General features: G+C 57.6%; 1 protein-coding gene across 1 annotated transcript; it reads left to right on the top strand.

The window, feature by feature from the left end:
- Nucleotides 1-8730: 8730 nt before the first annotated feature.
- On the top strand, nt 8731-12632 carry ZNF787 (zinc finger protein 787). Its single transcript, XM_027859166.1, has 3 exons — nt 8731-8965; nt 9636-9730; nt 11161-12632. Exons 2-3 carry the CDS (start codon nt 9652-9654, stop codon nt 12306-12308), a joined length of 1227 nt encoding a protein of 408 aa, XP_027714967.1. The 5' UTR covers nt 8731-8965; nt 9636-9651; the 3' UTR covers nt 12309-12632.
- Nucleotides 12633-13541: the final 909 nt, after the last annotated feature.

Genomic DNA, 13541 nt, shown 5'->3' with positions numbered 1-13541 from the left:
CTGACGGGAAGCACGTGGTTCGTGCGGGGTGGGGGGAGGGGAGGGGGGTTAGGAATGGCAGGATTTAAACGGAGCTCCGAAGGAAGCCCGGAGTGGAGAGAGGGAGGGAGGGCCCTCTGTTCTCCCCTGGGTCCTCCTGGAAGGCTGCGGGGCCGGGGGAGGGCCTGGCCCAGGTGGGGGCTGGCCCCAGAGCCCTGCCGTGTGAGAACTGGCCGCGCTGATTGTAGGGAGGGGGAGGGGGAGGGGGCAATGACACATGAGAGCCGGGCCCCAGTAGGTGCCAGGCTGTCCCTAGGAGGAGGAGGAAGAGGGACTAGCTTTGTTCTCCACTCCTCTTCCTGGAGGCTCCCAGGCCATCATGGCTTGGCAGGGGAGCTGGCCAGGGCCATCCGGTTGGGGCGAGCTGAGATGTTGGGATGGGATGGTGGCAGTATAGAGGGAGGTAGGCTGTGGAGCTGGCAGCCACCAGCTGGATGGGCCGGGGGAGGGGCAGGTGGCGATGGGTACACTGAGGCCTGAGCCTGGCCAGGACAAGGATCAGTCATGGAAACCTGGGGCTCGGGAGGGATGGGGCGGGGGCAGTGGATGCCCCTTGTTTTTCCCAGATAACTGAAGTGAGAGAGGAGGGAGACCAGCCGGGGACCTTCCTTTTCACCTTAGGCAGTGGCTGCCTGCCCCCTCATCCTTTCCTTGGGGTTCTATGCCTTGTGGCCAAACCGTCCCCCATCTTCTGGGCCCCATCCATTCCCACCTCCCCAGAAACCCCAAACGAAGAGAACTCCCTTTTCCTGTCATCCTCAGCCCCAGTGGAGGGAAACACTTCTCAGCAGTTAGAGCTAAACGGAACTCCTTTGTTGGAGTGAGCTCCCTGTCGCTGTGCGGTTCCCATGGAGCTAATTAGGTGATAACACAGTCCTCAGAGGCAATGCCCTTTGTCAGGGATTTAGGAGAGGTGCGGTTCCCATGGAGCTCCCTGGCAGATTCTCCATCTCCATCTATCTTGATGGAAACACCTTCCCAGGCCTTGTCTTTGCCTTTCTTTCTTGGCTTAAAGAAGGCCTTTCCCAGCCTGCAAATGGAGCCTTCCTCCCCTGCTCATCATCATCTTCTTGAGTGCCCTGAATTGATTTGAAGTGCGGCAGAGCTGCCCAGAGTCCTCAGCTTCACTCTTTTCTCCGGTCATCAAGTGGCAGGGCAGAAGTCAGAATGGCTGGGATGCAAGGGATGGCCTTGGCATCTTCAGTGACTGACCAAACCCTGAGCGCCGCGAAGCGCCTGCTTCAGCCGCCTTCGTGGCCATTGGAATGGATTGTTCTTATCCACCCATTCTGGGGAGGCCTAGACCCCTCCCCTGACTCGATGACCCTTCAGAGGCCTGGGGGTCACTCTCAGCCTGGTTGAGATGTCTGCGAGAGGGTGCGGCCAACGCATGTGCCCCAGCTTCTTGGAGCCACAGGGGAGAGGTGGCTGGGGTCACACCACAGGTGGATGAGCAGACCTCACACCAGAGGGGGTGTCTTCCTGGACACCACATCCACTGCCCCCAGCCAGCTGCTCAGAACAGGACATAGGCCTCCTTCCTATTTGGTAGCTAAATGATGTGGGACCTGGAAATAGGAAGGCCTGAGTTCAAATCATACCTCAGATACTAGCCATGTGACTCTGGGAATGTTACTTGCCTCCTTCATGCCTCAGTTTCCCCATATGTAAGAGGAGATAACTATAGCACTTCCTTCCCAGGGCTCTTATCCACTGCATGCTCTAGCTGCCGCCTGAATAAAGCCCATTTGGCTGGAAGAAGGCATGAGGGGAAGTAATTATGCCATGTAGTACAACAGAACCAAGGCTGTGAAGATTTTTAAAAGGTAAATCTAGGCACTTGTACTTGGTTCCAGAGGCAAGAGGGAGCTATGGCAGCTTCTTGAGTAGGGTGGTGACACAGTCAACTTTGGAAGCACAACTGTCTGTCCCAGGGGACCTTCCCTCTCAGGCTTCCACCAGAGCCCAGCCATGTGCTGTCCATTCTTGGTACTGTTGCTGTCTGAGGGGTTTAGACCCCTCAAGGACTGGAGTATAGGACGGGATGGTCTGGAATGAATTCACAGGCTCAAGCATTCTTTAAGTCGAGGTGGCAAAGATTTATTGTTATGCTATACAGCGGGCAGGGGTCCTTAAGGAATTCTGCCATGAAGGGCAGAGCTCCTTAGGGAACTTGCAGCCTAACAGGAATGCTGCTAAAGCTTACATAGGAAAAGTAGTGGATTATGTGGCAAGTATGCTAATTAGGTGATAACACGTAACTACTTCATTCACTGCTGGAAAGGGGCAGGGGATGAGAGGGTTGCTAAAGGGTACATTTGTGTTCTGTTATGTCGCTAACAAGATAGTTTCAGGAATTGACGTCTAAAGTTCGACCTCTGCATCATACACGGTAACTGTGGGAATCAGTACAGGATAGTTTTGTTGATACAAGATAGTACAAGGGAAATTCTACAGAGGTCAGCTTGTTCTGGTAACAGGGAGAGATGGTTTGCCTCACTGGGCCCACTCATGAGTCACTGCCAGAGACAGGGTCCTTGGGCTGGAGGGATAGTATTTCTGAGGCCAGGGAGAAATTAGGATCCAAGCACAGGCACCCAAGCACCTCATCAGTACCAAGCCTGGGGCTTCTGAGCTCTTTTCTCCTAGTGCCGTGCCCCCCATCCCCTTCTTCCTTTCTCTGCCCTGAAGGCCTAGCACAGTCCTCAGGCTTCTTTCCTTCAATGCTGGCAGTGCCCAGCAGGGCACCCAGCTCCCTCTCAACTTCCATTCCACTCACCTTTGAACAAATATTTCTTTTTTTAAAATTAATTTATTAGCTTATTTATTTTTAGTTTTCAACATTTGCTTTTATAAGATTTTGAGTTCTAAATTTTCCTCCCCTCCCTCCACTTCACCCTCCCCAAGATGGCATGCAATCTGATATAGGCTATACATGTACAATCATATTAAACGTATTTCCACATTAGTCATGTTGTGAAAGAAAAATCAGAACAAAAGGGGAAAACCCTGAGAAAGAAAAAGCAAAAACAAACAAACAAACAAACAAAAAACGAGCAACAACAAAAAAGACAAAATAGTATGCTTTGATCTGCATTCAGACTCCATAGTTCTTTCTCTGGATGTGGACGGCATTTTCCATCATGAGTCTTTTGGAATTGTCTTAGATCATTGCATTGCTCAGAAGAGCTAATGAATAAATATTTCTTAAGAGAGAGACATTATATAAGAGACTCAAGAGGGAGAGGTGGAGATGAGAGACAAAGAAGGGGGAAAACAAGGAAGAGAGAGGGAGAGAAAGAGAGACAGAGAGACAGAGACATAAAGAATGGGGAGGAGAGGGAGAGATAGAGGCAGATTCCTAAAGAACCTGACTGAGTGGGGGTGGGGTAGAGAGAGAGCACACAGGCATTCTCACTTCAGCAACTGAGTGGAGGATGGATTGGAGAGGGGAGAGGCTTTGAGGCAGGCCAACCCCGAAGCAGCTATTGCAATAGACCAGGCATAAGGGGACTGAAGGCCTGCACCAGGGTGGGGGCAATATCAGAGAAGGGAAGGGGGGAACATTGCAGAAATGTTGCAGAGGTGTTGGAGAGGTGAAATAGACAAGAGAAGTTGCAGAGATGAAATAACAAGAGAAATTGCAGAGGTGAAATAGACAAGAGAAGTTGCAGAGATGAAATAACAAGAGAAATTGCAGAGGTGAAATAGACAAGACATATTGCAGAGGTGAAATGACAAAGGAAGTTGCAGAAGTGAAATGACAAGAGGGTGAGATGACAAGAGATGCTGCAGAGGTGAAACAGACGAGAAGTTTTAGAGGGGAAATGCCAGGCCTTGGCACCGTATTGGATCTGGGGGGCGAGAGAGAGTGAGGAGTCCAGGATGACTCTTAGGTTGGGAGCTTGAAGGACCCAGAGGATGGTGGGGCCCTTGACCTGTAATTATGAAGAAGGGGATTTGACCCAGCAATAGCACTTCTAGGTCTGTATCCCAAAGAATATAGAATGGGAAAAGGACTCACATGTACAAAAATCTTTATAGCAGCTCTTTTTGTGGTGGCAAAGAATTGGAAATTGAGGGGATGCTCATCAATTGGGGAATGGCTGAACAAGTTGTGGTGTATGAATGTAATGGAATACTATTGTGCTATAAGAAATGATGAGCAGGCAGACTTCAGAAAATCCTGGAAAGAATTGTATGGACTGATGCTGAGTGAAGTGAGCAGAACCAGAAGAACGTTGTTCCCAGCAACAGCCATGTTGTGCAATGACTAACGTTGATAGACTTAGCCCTTCTCAGCAATGCAAGGATCTAAGACATGTCCAAAGGTCTCACGATGGGAAATGCTATCCACATCCAGAGAAAGAACTATGGAGTTTGAATGCAGATTGAAGCATATTATTTGCTCTTTTTTCTTCTGTTTTGTTTTGTTTCCTCTTTCTGATGGTTCCTTCCATTGGTTCTAATTTTTCCTTACAACATCACTAATGTGAAAATATGTTTAATAGGAATGTATATGTATAGCTTATATCAGATTGTGAGCCATCTTGGGAAGGGAGGGGGAGAAAAATTTAAAACTTAAAAGCTTATGGAAGTGATTGTTGATAAATCAAAATAAATTAATAAAAAAAAAAGAAGAAAAGAAAAAGCAAAGATACTGGGGAAAAAAAGGGGGGGAGATAGAAGAAGAGCTCTCTTCTCTTTCCACAGAAGTGAGAGGCCTTTATGCAGGATGTTGCATGTAAAAACAGACTTTTTTCAATATGTTGATAGATTTTATTATTTTTTATTCTTTTCACCTTTTTTGTTTCTTTTAAGGAAAAAAAAAATCTTTTCTTTTACAGGATTGCTTCCTGGGAAGGGAAGGTTACAGGGGTAAATCTATGGAATGTGAAAACAAAAGATCAATAAAATCTCTTTTTTAAAAAGGAGACGGGACTATTGATTGTGTACCTTGCATAAGTAAGAGTAGAGGATGGTCCAGAAGCCGCTAACCAGAAATAAAGAAGTTTAGGGGAGAGTGGGTTGGGGCAATGAATTGATCAACTTTAATGAGAGAGTACCTACTGCTTACCACTCTGTGCATACTTTGTGCTGGGCTCCGGGAATTCCTAGATAATAAAATAAGCCTCTGCCCTGAAGGAGCTTACATTCTTTTGGTAGACACCGTGTATAGGTATGTTCCATAGAAAATAAATACACATTGGTGGAGAGAGGGTGGAGGACAGGGCCTAGTTCCTGGGGCTAAGAAAAGGCATCTTGTGGAAGGTGGGGCTTGAGGGGAGTTTTCAAAGAAACAAAGGATCCTGAGAGGCAGAGAAAAGGCATTCCAGGCATGGGGGCAGTCCAGAAATGGGAGATAGCAGGTTGTATGTGAGATGCCAAAAGTGTGCCAGGATGGAAGGAATGTAATGTAAAGGAAGAGGAGAAATAAGACTGGCAGAGCAGGCTGGAATCCAGTTGGGAAGAGCTTTCTGAGCTAAAGAGAAGAATTCAAGTTGGATTCTTCTTAAGGAGCCAACATCCACTTAATCCACTGGACTGAAGGATTGGAGAGGGTGGTGACTGGAGTCAAACAATCACCACCCACTTATTAGCTTCTACTATGTAAGGTCTGGGGAGGGCTTTTTAAAGATGGGAGAGACTTGGGCATGTTTGAGAGTAGCAGGGAAGAGCCAGGAATGGAGAGGCTGAAGAGGAGTAAGGTGTGGGACGGTGGTGGGAGCAATCTGTTGGAAGAGATGGAGGGCCTTGGGATTGAGGGTGCTGGTTAAGAAATGGGCCTGTTCTTGATCAGACCATGGAAAGAAGTCAAGAAGCCTTCACTAAGAGTTTAGGAAATGCCATGAACTGTGCTAAGCCCTGGGGATACAATTACAACCTGAAAGATACTTTGTAGCTGTTCTCTTGTTTGAGGTATGTTAGACTTTTCCTGACCCCGTTTACAAAGTGATAATTATTGTGAAGCTATAGAAGAACAGAGACAGCAATGTGAGGGGCAGGAATGCTGGCCCCCCATCGTCCCAGCACCTGAAGGCACCTCTAACTCTCCGGTGACATGGCCAGTCGGCCATAGCTTTAGCAGCTGGGGGAGGAGAGATCTGGGGGACTCAGGCAGGATCAGCTAGGAGGCTAGTCCGGGAGAGAACCCTGTCCCCAGGTGTGGGAGGGGTTCAGGAAGGCCGAGGGCCCAAGAAGCAGCCAGTGGAGCCCTTAAAAGGAGAGACCGTGTGGGCATGTTCAGCTAGGCCCAGTGGCAAAGTGGGTGAGCAAATGGAGGCGTCTGCTCCCCCTCAGGGCCCCCCCCTCCCAGAACGGGCTCCGCTCTGGGCACTCTCCCCTCCTTGCCCACCAGCACGGGCTTCCAGCTTCCTGCCTGCCTGTGTCCCCAAGCCTGCAGCCTCTTTCTCTCTATTGTGTCTCACCCCACTGGAGTCCCTGCCGGTCTCCTTCCTCCTTCCTTAGCATAAAGCACAGGCCTAGATTTCCTTCCTTGAATCCTCAGCTCATTCTCCCTTCAGGGTCCAGCCCAGGGAGCTCATCTCCTCTCCCTCTGCCCACCTTGGTACCCAGCTCAGGGGCCGGGGCTCCTCCTCCTCAGGTCCTTCGGAAAGATTCCAGAGCACTAGAGTTCCACAGGAAGCTTGCAGCAGTTTAGAGAGACAGTGACTGACCCCTAGTCTCCCTCCCAGAAGAATGTGTTCTCTTGACTTGGTCTCTAGGCTCAGGTCTTGGGCATAGAGGGTATCTAACAACTGTTCGTAAAATCTGTGTGGTCGTCCTTTGGGTAGCGGCCAGTGGCAGAAACAAGGCAAGTGCCCGCTGACTGGGGAACATGCCTCCTCCTGTGCCCTCCGAGCAGGAAGACAAGTGAGAGGCCGCCCTGATGCCAAGTGAGGGGGGCAGAGCCCCGAGCTGGTGGCGCAGAGGGCTCCCCTCTCCCCCTTTGCTGCTGAGGTGGTGAACCGAGGGGACGGAACCCTGCATACAATGCCAGCCTGGCTAACTGCAGAACTGTTTTTCCGCTTCTTTCTGGGAGGGAAAAGTGGAAGGGAGGGGGAGCGGGATAAAAACTGGGCCTTTGATTTCATTGGGAAACCAAAGCTACCGACAGAAGCCTCTGTGAAAAAACAGTGAGCTGAATGACCCGTAGATGCCCCGGGAGCCTCAGCTGCCTGACCCCACCTCAGTCACCTTCAAGGACAGTCTTAACAACCAGCATTTAATAGTGCCTAAGCACTTTTCATTTTCTCAGTTCATCCTCACAACCACTCTGGGTCAGTGCTGTGATCCTCATATTACAGATGAAGGAACTGAGGTGGACTTGGGACTTTGCCCAGTCACCCAGCTGGCATCTGAGGCCAGATTGGAACTCGGGTCTAACTTCCTGATGGTATCCACTGCCTGCCCCTCCTCCGTCCTTCAGCGTTTCCCTGGGCACTACACGGAGGTGCCCGGGCCCCTTCTCCTCAACTCTCGGGGGCTCAAGTTGGACCTTGATTGTCAAGGACTCCCGATTCTGTCTCCCCGTCAGCTGCAGCCCTTTACAATGTCTCCCAAATCTCAGGATAGTGAGCCTTTTGGGACACCTGTATGACCAGTTGCCTGTGGGACAGCTCCAGGGGATGGTTCCTAGACATGTGGAGGCCAGCTTCCCCCAGGCAGAACTCCCAATGTCTGTCCCCAAGCCCCGCTCCTCCAAACTTCTCTGTACAGCCCCCCCCCCCCCCCCGCCGCCGGAGGACCCTTGGGGCCCTCCTCCCCGGTCCCCCCTCCCCCCCCCCCCCCCCCCCCCAAGCAGTGACCAGGTCTTCGCTCAGCCCCAACTCCGGCAGGCCAGGCCAGGCCAGGCCTTTCTTTGCTCATTCCCTTTTCCTTGTCACCGAAATAAACTTTGAATTATCCTCCACCTCAAGTCACGGGGTCTTAGCCTGGGAGCTGAGAGGGGCACTGGGGCCATGGAATCCGATGCCCTCATTTTACCGACGAGGTCCCTAGAGGTCGGAGGCGGGAAGTAACCCACACCTCTAGTCTTGCCACTGTCTCCCCTCCTTTCCCGGGACAGCGGCCAAACTGAGGGCTCCAGGACGGAGGCCTGCCCGCGGCGCTAGGATCGCATGGCCTAATAGCACGGGCAGGGCGTCAGGAGAAGACACAAGCTCGGCTCTCAGCCGGGCATCCCGAGACCTTCCCACTCCGCGAGTCCCGCATCGCCCGCCTCCAGACCTTTGGCCAGGCGGTCCCCCAGCGCTCCCAGGGCAGCGGGCCCCGCGCCGGGCGGTGACATCAGGCGGGAGCTACTTAGTAGCCGCTGGGCTCCGGCCCCGCCCCTCAGCCTATACTTTGTATCCGCGGGGGGGAAAGTCGGCTCGCCGAGGGGGCGGGGCTGGGCGAGCAGCGAGGAGAGGCGGACGCTCCGCCCCCTCGGACTCGGTTCCGCCCCCGCCCCGCCCCCGCCCATTGAGCGCGCGGGCGGGAGGACTCAGCGTCCTAGAGCGGCCCGGAAACGGCTGCCGGGCGGGGCCTGTGCGGACACCGCCCGCGCGCCGGCCAGCGGAGCCCCCGGGCGGCCCGCGGCCCAGACGCGCCGGCGACGGCCCCGCGGGGGAGCAGGCGGCCTCGGTCCCGGAGCCCTGGAGCGGCCCGCGAGCCTGCGGCCGGGGGAGGCGGGGCCTGGGGAGGGGACGGACGTGACGTCAGGGTCACTTCCGGTCTGCCCAGCCGTCCCCCTGACCCCGGGCCCCGAGGAGCCGCCGCCGCCGCCGTCAGGGAAGAAGAGGAGGAGGAGGAGGAGGAAGAGGAGGAAGAGACGCGAGGACCAGGAGGAGGAAGAGGAGGAGGAGGAGGAGGAAGACGGAGCGGCGGCGGCCCCGGGAGTCCAGCCCCAGCCCGACCTACACGGACAGGAACAGGAACCGCGCCGGTGAGCCGGAGGGGGGGGGGGGGGGTATGGGGAGGGGAGCGCCTGGGGACGCGCATGCGCGTTCCTCGGAGAGGGCCCCCTTCTCGGGGTGGAGGGAGGGCCGCCCCCCCCCCCGGGGGGCGGCGGCGCGCGCGCGCGGGGGGGGGGGGGAGGGCCGTGGCGGGGCGGCGCCCGGGCGCCCCGGGGGGGGGGGGAGGGGCGGGGGTAACGTTCCCGCTCGGGGGCGCGCGCCCAGGTAGCGGGCTCCTCCTGGTGCGCGCTCCCGCCTCCTGCGGATGTTGGGGGAGGGGAGGGGCAGGAGTGACACGTGACCCTGCCCCTCCCCCCCCTCTGGCCAGGCCTGGCCTCGAGACCGGAAGCTTCTTCAGAGGCTCCAGGGGGAAGTTGAGGCCGAGAGGGGGAGGGGCGAGCCTCAGTTCCCCCTCTGGGCCCCGCCCGAACTGGGTGGGCCGTAGCCTCGCCCCTTCCCCGTCGGGTTCCGGAGGGAAACTGAGTCCTCCGGAGTGGAGTGACTGGGCCAAGGTCACCCCGCGCCCATCCCCCCCTACCCTGACTCTGCAGGACGGCCCCATCGCGGCAGCCGGGGCGAGCCTCAGTTTCCCCCGGGCGCCTTTCGGACCAAACCCCCCCCCCCCACTCACTGTCCCTTGGCTTCCGTCCCCGCCCCCAGGATCTGGGCCCCAGGCATGGAGCTGCGGGAGGAAGACTGGTCCCCAGAGCCCCTGGACTCCTCGGAGCAGCAGATGGCCAGCCGCGAGCACCCGGGTGAGGGGGGCTGGGGGGGAGCGGGGGAGGGGCCGGGGGGCCGGGGGGCCGGGGGGAGGGACTGAGGTCAGGGCGCAGGGGCCGGGGCTGGGCTGGAACGGAGCCGAGGGGACCCCCGGGCCGGGCTGCCGCTTCTCTCCCCGCCTCTGGTGCTCTGCCTTCGCGGCTTCCCCTTCCTTGCCTCCGTCCCTCTCCCTTCTCTCTCTTCCTCTTCTTTCCCTCCCTCCCTCCCTGTCCCTCCTCTCCCTCTTCTTCCTCGCTCCCTCTCCCTCCTCCTCCTCCCCCTCCTCCTCTTCCTCTCCCTCCCTCTCCCTTCTCTCTCTTCCTCTTCTTTCCCTCCCTCCCTGTCCCTCCTCTCCCTCTTCTTCCTCTCTCCCTCTCCCTCCTCCCCCTCCCCCTCCCTCCCCCTTCTCCCCTCCTCCTCTTCCTCTCCCTCCCTCTCCCTCTCTCCCCTCCCCCTTCTCTCCCTCTCTCCCTCTCCCTCCTCCTCCTCCCCCTCCTCCTCTTCCTCTTCCTCCTCTCCCTCTTCTTCCTCTCTCCCTCTTCCTCCTCCCCCTCCCCCCCCCCCTTCTCCCCTCCTCTTCCTCCCTCCCCCCTCTTACTCCCCTACTCCTCCCCCTCTCAGGCTTCAGAGGAAGGGCCTTCGGGCTGGCTGAGGCTTCACAAAGAAGGAGCCGCCAGCTCGTGGTGACTTACTTTCCTGGCTCTGGGTGCTCAGGTTTCCCCAGCTTGACCAGCAGTGATGGGGAAGGTCATTCATTCCCTCCCAAAACAGCCTACGCCCCTTGGGAAATTCCTTGTGGCAGCTCTGCTCCCTGCCACCTTCTTCTGCCCGGGGTTCAGGGGGCTTCCTCTAGAGAACTGGAGATCCCGCCAGTGTCCTGGCCTGGCCTCTTCTCTAGCTGCTTTAGCTTTTCTGTCCCCTTCATAAAATGGGTTCCTGGAACAAGCTGTTCCACTGCACCTGGGCTATGACCGTGCTGGAGGGAAAGGCTTGTACTCGAAAAACCATTAGAAAAGTGGATGTCGTGTTTTAGGGAGGCTGGGAACGCTGCCCAGGGCGTATCAGGTGAAGGAAATGGGGACTCGGGGGTTGGGAGAGCTGTGCCGCTGCGTGGGAAGGGCCCTTTTCTCCCCCCTGAGCAGAGACGTCTCTGGAGGGAGGCCGGGCTGAGGCTCCCCACTCTCGATAGATCGGACCTTGGCAAGCAAGCCCCAGGCCTCTCTGGGGCTGTTTGTGTTTCTGTAATGTTGGGGGCTCAGGCTCCTGGCACTGCTGGGGTCACGGCATTGGGCCTTGGGGATCAGTCTGATCGGTGTGCGACTCCCGCTTCGGAAGGGGGCAGGCGGAAAGGACCTCAGCCCTCGCCTGGGCCCCCCGAGGCGGCCCCTCCTTCTGACCTCCCTCCCTCCCTCCTTCCTTCCTCCAGTGGACATCCTCCTCCTGGACGATGACGAGGACGAGCCCAGCTGGCCCCCTCCCAAGCCCTCCCCGCCGCCACCTCCCCTCCCTCCCTCGGGGCCGGGGGGCCGGCCGCGCCCACCGGCCCCCTACATCTGCAACGAGTGCGGCAAGAGCTTCAGCCACTGGTCGAAGCTGACACGCCACCAGCGCACGCACACGGGCGAGCGGCCCAACGCCTGCACCGACTGCGGGAAGACCTTCTCCCAGAGCTCCCACCTGGTCCAGCACCGGCGCATCCACACGGGCGAGAAGCCCTATGCCTGCTCTGAGTGCGGCAAGCGCTTCAGCTGGAGCTCCAACCTCATGCAGCATCAGCGCATCCACACGGGCGAGAAGCCGTACGCCTGCCCCGAGTGTGGGCGCAGCTTCACTCAGAGCAAGAGCCTCGCCAAGCACCGGCGCTCCCACAGTGGCCTCAAGCCCTTTGTCTGCCCCCGCTGTGGCCGGGGCTTCAGCCAGGCCAAGAGCCTGGCCCGCCATCTGCGGCTGCACCCTGAGCTGGCCGCTGAGGGCAAGGCAGCTGCCCGCAGAGCCAGAGCTGCCGTGGTGGCTGAGGTGGAGGCCGAGGTGGCCGCCGCCGCTGCCGCTGCCGCCGCCGCCGCCGCTGCCGCCGCCGCCTCCATGGGGGGATCCACGGTGGAGGACGGAGACGTGGCTGCTGCCGGGGATGGTGGGGGGCTGGCCTCGGGCCGAGCCCGGGCAGAGGAGGAGGTGGGGGAGAGGGTGATTAAGGTGGAAGTCGGCGCCGGTGGGGTGGTGCCCCGGCCCCGGCGAGCCCCAACTCTCAAGCCTTATGTGTGCGTGGAGTGTGGCAAAGGCTTCACGCAAGGCTCGGAGCTCCTGGCCCACCAGCGGGCCCAGCACGGGCTGGGGAGCTGGGATGGGGAGGAGGAGAAGGAGGGAGAGGATGGGGAGGAGGCCACGGCTGGGGAGGAGCCTGCCCACATCTGCGTGGAGTGCGGCGAGGGTTTCGGCCAGGGGGCGGCCTTGCGGAGACACAAGAAGACCCATGCTGTGGGGGCACCCCTGGTGTGCCAGGCCTGCGGGCAGAACTACTACGTGGCTGCTGGGGTCGTGGACGAGGGCCGGTGTAGTGAGTGCCGGGCCCGGTAGGGGCGGCGGGGCCCGGGGGGAAGGGCTCCTCGGGCTGGGAGGGAGACAGAGAGCGCAATCGAGCCAGACCATGAGACACTCGGCAGGAGTTAGACATAGTGAATGACGGGTGGCGGGCAGGGGAAGAGAGCGGCACATTCCCCCACAGTCTGAGATGGGGAGTTGGGGCCTGTGGGCACGAGGGCTAGAGCCACGGCAGATCCTCTGGTGCTGTGCTCCCTCCACCCTGTTCCCCTCCCTGGGCCCAAAAGACAGAGAGAGAGAGACCAAGTCAGAGGAGACACCCCCCCCCCCCCATTATCTGAGGAACCATGAGGGAAGGGGAGAAATCTCTCCCCTCCTCCCTGAGCCAAGGGGGGGAGGAAAGAGGAAAAGGAGTCCCTTTTCTCTCATTTAGCATTTTATTTTAGTTCTCTTCCCCCTCTCCCTCCTCCCGGTCCTTTTCCCCTTCTCCCTTTTCTATTCCCTCCCCTTCCTCCGGTGGGGAAGCCATGCTCATCTGCCCTCCCCAGGCAAGGTTGGGGGAGGGGGAGTTGAGAACAATAAATGGAGCCATCAGATTGTCCCTCCCTGTGTGGTTCTTGAGTTTGGGGGGAGAGGGCAAAGCCAGGAGCAGAGAAGGCCTAGGAGGAGTGGGCCAAGGGACCCTGGGGACCGGGGCAGGGGGCCGGGGGGCAGGCGTCCGGGACCACGACCTTTGGACACTTGTGTGGTAGAGGCCGGCAGAGCAGAGTGTGGAGCTGGTGTGTGGCCCTGGGCCAGCCCCAGTTCAGCTGCTGGTAACTCTGGGTAACCCTGCATCCCTGCTTGGTGGAGTAGACGTCCCCGTCTTGGCAAACAGCACCTGAGAGGTTAGGCCTGGAGTGTGTTTTAGAGTGTAGTCGGTGACTTCCGGGCTAAGGAAGCCCAGCCAGGGTTGGGGAGAAGTCACTGGGGACGGATGATGACCCAAGTGGGGATTGGGCTTGTCAGAGAGCAGAGCTCAGGGCTGCAAGTAGGACAGAATCCCTGCTAAAGATCCCACAATCCCAAGTGACTGGGGTGGGGTCAGTGGTCTTTGGACCAGATGGGACAGGAGTCAAGGGCACCTTGCTGGCTTCCCAGGCTGCTGAGGAGGGCTGGCCTCCTCTGTGTCTCATTGGCAGATGTGGCCAAGACTTGGGAATGGGCCAGGGCTTGCAATGGCTCCGTTTTCTAAGGAGGGAAGGCTGGCATTTGGATGTGACCAGCCGG

Source organism: Vombatus ursinus, unplaced genomic scaffold (genome assembly GCF_900497805.2).
Source record: "Vombatus ursinus unplaced genomic scaffold, bare-nosed wombat genome assembly UNPS02014159.1, whole genome shotgun sequence".
Lineage (NCBI taxonomy): Eukaryota > Metazoa > Chordata > Mammalia > Diprotodontia > Vombatidae > Vombatus > Vombatus ursinus.
The sequence above is the reverse complement of the archived record's forward strand: the minus strand, read 5'-3'. Positions and strand labels throughout refer to the sequence as shown.